General features: G+C 36.3%; 1 protein-coding gene across 1 annotated transcript; it reads right to left on the bottom strand.

Moving 5' to 3' along the window:
* Positions 1–5,013: 5,013 nt before the first annotated feature.
* LOC128280444 (uncharacterized) lies at positions 5,014–7,146 on the bottom strand. The gene is made up of 3 exons (XM_053018588.1): positions 6,955–7,146; positions 6,647–6,885; positions 5,014–5,119 (listed from the first exon to the last, which is right to left on the bottom strand). Exons 1-3 carry the CDS (start codon positions 7,144–7,146, stop codon positions 5,014–5,016), a joined length of 537 nt encoding a protein of 178 aa, XP_052874548.1.
* Between the last annotated feature and the right edge of the window lie 460 nt (positions 7,147–7,606).

Here is a 7,606-nt window from a genome sequence, read left to right as displayed (position 1 = left end):
TCGCTCTTCTCAAGGATACCTGTGCCTTCTTGTAGTGTTCATTCAAGTCATCTCTATCCTCTTCAATCTTCCTCTTTTCCTTTCTTTCTTTTTCGACTTCCATCTTCTGTACATCGATATCTAAACTCAAGTACATCTTTTCTTCTTCAAGTTTTGCTATCCTTTTCTCGAGCTCCAGATTTTTCCTCTCAAATTCTTGCTTCATAATTTCTAACTCTGAGGGCATCACTTGCAGATATTCCTCCATCGATCGGGCTCCTTCCATATTTGGCTCAGGAATGTTATCATTGGTCCTTCTTCCTCTCCATTCAACATATTCTGGAGTCGTAGCAGGGCCAATAGTTACTCCTTTCAACCGGTACGTCTTGTTCCAAGCGCTAGAGATCTCACCGACCCTTTTCTTGTAATCGGCTCCTTTATATGCGAACTCACTTTGAGTTAGCCAATGAGTTGCTGGCACGAACTGCCTCAAACCAAACTGCCTTAACACGAGCAAGGGAGCATAACCAATGGCACCCCAAATTTCGAATAAAGGGACCCAATTGAAACTGCCGCAACTGTAAAGAATCTCATCAGGAATCATCCACGGAGCTTTCCACTCAACATCTTTCGACTGAAGATTTTGAAGTAGTGCAATACAATTCTCCTCTGGAACATCAACTCTCCTAATTAAAGCGACTATGTCCTTCAGCGATGAGTAATCCTCGAAGAAAACCCGACAAATGACCTTATCTATCAACCGAAAATGACTATAAAACCAAGTTAGAAGCAATTGTGCACAACCAACAAACCTGCCTGCGCCAGCTTTCCTACATGCGCCTAAGGACCTGAATGTCTCTGCCAATATTGCAGGGACAGAGGTGACCCTCTTACTGAGTCTATGGAAAAGATCCGTGGTTGCCTCATCCACATATCCCAAAGCCCTAGGGAACACCATCAATCCGTACAAACTTAAGGCAAAAACATCTACCCTCTTTGCTTCATCAAGATGTGTCAAAACCAGATCCTTCAAAGCATCCCATGAAATACACTTGCACTCGCCCTTCTCTTTAATTCTGGCAGTAATCCACTGCTCGCTCATCCCTGTAATAGCCATCAATTTCTTCCAAAAGGTAGGGACATTAACAGCTCTAGAATAGATTCTATCTTCCGGAACACAGGACAACGTATGTAGGCGTTGTACTCCTCTACGGTAGGCACCAAATCTACCTCCCCGAAAGTAAAGCAACTGTACGCTGGATTCCAAAACTGAGCGAGGGCTCGGAACAAGTGCTCATCTATTTGAACATCGAGCAAGTAAGGTAAGTCTCCGTAATTACTGTAGAATAACTGTTTAGTCTCGTTGCCCCATTGATCCCAAATCTCCTTAAGCTCTTCGAGATTATTCTTGGTAACACTGATGCGAGTATATCCTGATAGCTCTGACACATATCCCGCAGCTATACTATCTCCCTTTTCCAACTGAGTTTGCTCAGACCATCTATGGACGTTGGCGTTGTCTTCCACTCTATCAAGAAGTCCGTTCTCCATAATAAAACTCTCTTACTTAGAAACTGACCGAAAATCGATACCTTTTAAATGCGAAATGATATGCAACAAAAGAAAGGAGATAGTTAGTATCACATGATAACAAAAAACTCAAAACTAACCTGCAAGGGTAATAATTACGGTATAATTCTATCTAGGTTGAGCTCTTACGGTCCTTCTATATGCGGTTTAGTTCTAAAGTTGAGGTACCTAAACCAGCAGATTCCTCGATCCTCACCTATTATAGGCTCATTTGAATCGAGTTCGATTCAGGAGACACATTTCCTATGGCTACGGAGATGAAAATCTCACGAAACCATAGGTACGGATGTATCCCGAAAGTGATCCATTATCCAAAGACGGAGGCAAAAACTCACGAAGCGTAGCTTCTCACTCCCACTTAAGGGTGTGACCACAACGGTCATGCAAATGCAATGCGTATTAGAATATAGCAACACATGCAAGAACACAAACACATGTAATGCAAAGAAGATTAAATTTTAAAATTTTTAATTTCCGACATTAAGACAAGAGATAATCAATTACACGGCTCGACTCTCTTATTAGTCCCCAGTGGAGTCGCCAAGCTGTCGAAACCATTTTTAAATCGAGTTTTGTAAAATGGGATTCGACTTTAAAAACGAAAACGGGAGTCGCCACCAATCTTTTTAGGTGTGATTGGATCACCTTTAAAACATTTGTTTATAAATCGTTGGTTTTGGTCTACGAAATCAAAAGAATGGGTTCGGGAGTCGGTTACGTACGAGGAAGGGTTGGCACCATCGTAACGCCCAAAAATTGGTACCTAATTGATTATCAAAATGTCTCTAATGTCAGAAATTAAAAATTTTAAGATGTAATCCTCTTTAAAGTATTTGAAAATTTGGGTTTACTTGTATCAAAGTATTGACTATAAGTTAGCCTTTTAGAAATCCCTATCTCAAAACAGCAAAATGCTACATCCAGTAAGTTAGGACATATCACTTTACAATTCCAAGACAGTCACTTATATTTTGAAATCCTTTAAGAACTTTAGAAGGGTACTTGACTATTCGAACTTAACGAGAAAAGTTGCAACCCAATAAGTTAGGGCACTACTTCTTCGAAATTTTCAAACACCAAGCATTGCCTTTATATTTTTTGAAAATTTTGGAGCCTTGTCTTTTTAAAGATGATGTGTGGAGAATTGTATTAAATCATAATGATATATTATTGTACTAGGTAGATAAAAAATGAATACTACGATATAAAGAATAATACATATAAAGCAAAAAAAAATGCAAACAAAGATATATAGCATGTATCGAGAAACAGATAAACAAGATATATAAACATATGAGATAATACTTAAATGATGCGTGATATAAAAACAAACATAATCAAATAATGCATGATATACAAATAGAATAAATGTAATGTCAATATGCATATAATTATAATAAAAATTTAACACATACATGATACATACAATACAAAACATATAGAATAACTAATAAAAAAAATGATTGATTGCTAACAAAATATATATGCAATTAAAAACAAGACATTTCATATCAATAGTATTTAATATATAATATAATAACATAGTAACAAGAATAAAAGAATAATAATTATATAACAATATATTGGTTTGAAAGCATGTAAGAGATTTCATAATATAACAATATTAGTTTAAAATGAAATAATATATGTATAGTAAATAAATAAAAAAATGAAATGTGTATATAATGTGAGTTAAAAATATGATTTAATAATAATAATTTACATTTTAAAATAATATATATAAAACAATCTAATTTATGATACATAATATACATAACATATATATATAAAAAAATAATATACAAATGAACTATAATAAAGATTATATAATAAAATGTAATATGAACATATAAGAAAAAAATAATAGATATAATATGAAGTAACAATATATATATATAAGTAATTAATAAATATAATATATGAAAATATAATAATATATATAAGAGATGTAAAATAATAATTTAAGAAAAATAATATATAATAAGTAATAATAATATATAATTAAAAATAATACTTATAATAAAATAATTTTATAATATATAATATAAAAGTAAAATTAGAAATAAGCGAATAATAAAATATATATATATGGAATAATATAATAAATATAGGACTAAATTTAAAGTTTAACAAAATTATGGGGCTAATTTTGAAAGGAATAAAACTAAATTAAGGACCTATTTAAAACGCGCGCAAAATTAAAGGGACTCATTGGGCAAATTGCCCCTTTTCCCAAAACGTCACCGTTTCCCCTAATACGATTGTAAATCATTGGGAGGGTCGAATTGAAATAGAATAAAAATATTAATACCAAATTAAAAAAATAAATAAAATGAAATTAGAAGTATAAAAAATTGCGAGAGGACCAATTGGGTAATTAACCCAATTCTCAAAAATGCGCAGATCCTCCCCGGGTAATCGGGTCAATGCGCGGATCCTATAGTTGTAAAATGACACCGTTTTAAATAGACTATATAAATCAAACTTCGCCCCCAAAATCATTTTAACATCCGTTTTCAAAAAGAAAAAGAAAAAAATCCTCTGGAAGAGGATTCGGGGGCCGATCCCGGAGCTGCTGAGCCTCCGTCCAGGGGTCTCCTCACGCGCTAACGCGCCGCCCTATACGGTGGTCTGAGGGTTAAAATCCTCGTTCTTCCACAGGTAATCTCTTCCCTTTTTTAAAAATTACTATTTTTTGCTAAAATGATGTACATACATGCATATGCTCTAAAATGAAAAAAACACACAGTTAAATCACCTTTTCTTTGAAACTGCTTGTATTCTTTTTTTTTTTATTTCTGTATGCGTGTGTGTGTAATCGTTACAAGAGTTACAAAGGCTTTTTATAGCCTACGGATTTGTTACATAAGGAAAGAAATCTCTGATTTCTATTGTATCTTTGACTGATGTGCTGCGATTTCCTTGCCATTTTCTACTCTGCTTTTTTGCGTATCTCCTGTTTGTTTCCTTTTCTTGCAGGCAATCGAGCGAGGGATCCGGCAGTGACCATGCTGGTGTAGACGTGTGCACTGATCACGGCGCTAATGGAGGGTTACTGAAATATCGTGGGAGACGAGCAGACGCATCCGTTGAAATTGCTTCTGGAAGCTTCTACTTGCGGCGCGAGGAGAAAGGCAGAAACCCTAGGGTTTCCTGCCTTGGTGTAACAAGCTGGGCCAATTGGGCTTTTTGAATTTGGGCTAGCTAGTTTTAATTGGGTCATGGGTGTTTGTGGGTCTGCTGGGTAGTTTGGGCCTGATTAGGTTACAAGTGTAACGGGCTTTGGGCTCACCAGGCTTTGAGGCCTGTTTATTTGTAAATAGACTTTAATGGACATTTTTTAAATAAATATTTATTCATATTCTGCTTTCAGCCCAGTTAAATTTGGGCTTTTACAACTGCCCCTCTTTGCTCATTGCTATGTAATAGGAATTGAGCAAAGACTCATAGAAAGACCCAAATTTGACCGGTTCCATGATCTTCAATCTTCTTTCCATCAAACTGAGCTACTTCTTCTATTTGTAAGGATGTCAAATCATCTTGAGTCTGTCTGAAAACATTTGAGAGTCATATCTGCAAGGTCCTCGACTTGTTCCTTGTAAGCACAAGGGTGCTTAAACCATCTTGAGTCTGTTTGAGAACATTTGAGAGTTATATCTGCAATGTCCTCGATTTGTTCCTTGTAAGCACAAGGATGCCAAACCATCTTGAGTCTGTTTCAGAAAATTTGAGAGTCAAATCTGTTATGTCCTCGATTTGTTCCTTGTAAATACAAGAATACCAAATCATCATGGATCTGCTTCAACATAAACATCTGAAGGTTAGATCTGCTATATTTGAGAACGTCTGAGAGTCAAATCTACTATGTCCTCGATTTGTTCCTTGTAAACACAAGAATACCAAATCATCTTGGATCTGCTTCAGTATAATCATCTGAAGGTTAGATCTGCTATATTTGAGAACGTCTGAGAGTCAAATCTGCTATGTCCTCGATTTGTTTCTTGTAAACACAAGAATACCAAATCATCTTGGCTCTGTTTCAGTATAATCATCTGAAGGTTAGATCTGTTATCTTTGAGAATGTCTGAGAGTCAAATCTGCTATGTCCTTGATTTGTTTCTTGTAGACATAAGAATACCAAATCATCTTGGATCTGCTTCAACATAAATGTCTGAAGTCTAGATCTGCTGTTTTCAATTTATTTCCCATAAGCATAAGGCCGCCATGTTGAAATCTTTGATCTTTATGACCTGTAAGATGAGTATATGCCTATGCCTAAGTATTCTATGATTGAAATGAGTCGAATGCCCTTAACATGGTTGATGCAAAGTGCTGTGAATATGACCCCTAGTCATTTCTCTTTCTCAAAACTTTATTCCTACTCAGCTTGTAGGCCTTCCTCCAATGCTATGATCTACTGAGGATGTCTGTAAGAATTGAATCATCCATTTCTTTTTGAAAAAGAAATCCCTCAAGTTCCTTCATTCCTTACTTACATGAATTTCTCGAACAATTGTCCTGTTTTAGTTTCTTGTATTATCCAGAAATTCCAAAGTAATGTGCAAAACTTCGTTTGTGAAAATATTTTAGTTCATCTATCATTATTTCAATGCAACATACTTAAAAAATATCGGGAGATGAGTAAATCTTTGAGAATAATTGGATTCGAATTGTTAACAGTACAAAAGAAATAAGTCTGATAGCATATCTTTAAGAAGAAATAGAATCTAAAGATAGCATACAGGATAAAAATCGGATGCTCTAAGTATCACCGCTTAAGCATCTATACATTAGCTCCCCGAAGCCTTTCTTGAGTTCGACATGTGTTTAAAAGATCCAAAGTACTTTGTTGATGCCCCAATGTACACTGTGCCTCACTCTCTGTCAAGTCAAGTATAGCAAGGTTCTTGTGTGCCCTTCAAAATTTGAGTTGCCTTTTCGGTTTTCAACTCAAAATCCCTTTGGTCACAAGGTGCCCTTTGTGAGTTTTCACCTTGGCCTCTCCATTTTTTTTTTGAATTCAAGGCGCCCTTTGCGGGTTTTCACCTTGGATTCTTTTCGCTTTTAGACAAAGTACTTTTTGACTGAGTCTGAGTTCACCGGATTGGGTAGACTCTTTCCATCCATTTCTGTCAAAATCAATGCACCACCAGAAAAAACCTTCTTCACGACGTATGGACCCTCCCAATTTGGCATCCATTTTCCTCTAAAGTCCTTCTGAATGGGCAGGATTTTCTTTAGCACAAGGTCCCCTTCATGGAATTCCCTTGGACGAACTTTTTTATCATAAGCTCGCATCATACGCTTCTGGTACATCTGACCATGTCAAATAGCCTTCAGCCTCTTTTCCTCAATCAAGTTTAGCTAGTCATATCGAGACTGAACCCATTCAGCTTCATCTAACCTTATCTCTATTAAAATTCGGAGAGAAGGTATTTCCACTTCAATAGGTAAAACTGCTTCCATCCCGTAAACTAACGAGAACGGAGTTGCCCTAGTAGAAGTTCTAACAGACGTTCGATAAGCCAAGAGTGCAAACGGTAGCTTTTCATGCCAATCCCTATAAGTCTCAGTCATCTTTCCCACTATTTTCTTAATGTTCTTATTGGCAGCCTCCACTGCCCCATTCATCTTCGGACGATAGGGTGAAGAGTTGTGATGCTTGATTTTGAACTGGTCGCAAACCTCTGCTATCATTTTGTTGTTCAAATTCAATGCATTGTCGGATATGATCCTCTCAGGCATTCCATATCGACAAATGATTTCCTTCTTCAAAAATCGACTTACAGCTGTCTTGGTAACATTTGCGTAAGAAGCAGCCTCTACCCATTTTGTAAAGTAGTCAATCACTACGAAAATAAACCGATGTCCATTCGAAGCTTTCGGCGATATTGGTCCGATGACATCCATGCCCCAAATGGAAAATGGCCATGGAGACGTCATGACATGTAAAGGTGAGGGTGGTACATGAATTTTGTCTCCATAAATCTGGCACTTATGGCATTTTTTGACATAGTTGATACAGTCTCCTTCCATA

Source organism: Gossypium arboreum, chromosome 9 (genome assembly GCF_025698485.1).
Source record: "Gossypium arboreum isolate Shixiya-1 chromosome 9, ASM2569848v2, whole genome shotgun sequence".
Classification (NCBI taxonomy): Eukaryota; Viridiplantae; Streptophyta; class Magnoliopsida; order Malvales; family Malvaceae; genus Gossypium; species Gossypium arboreum.
Note: the sequence above shows the minus strand (reverse complement) of the source record. Positions and strands in the feature narration are given on the sequence as shown.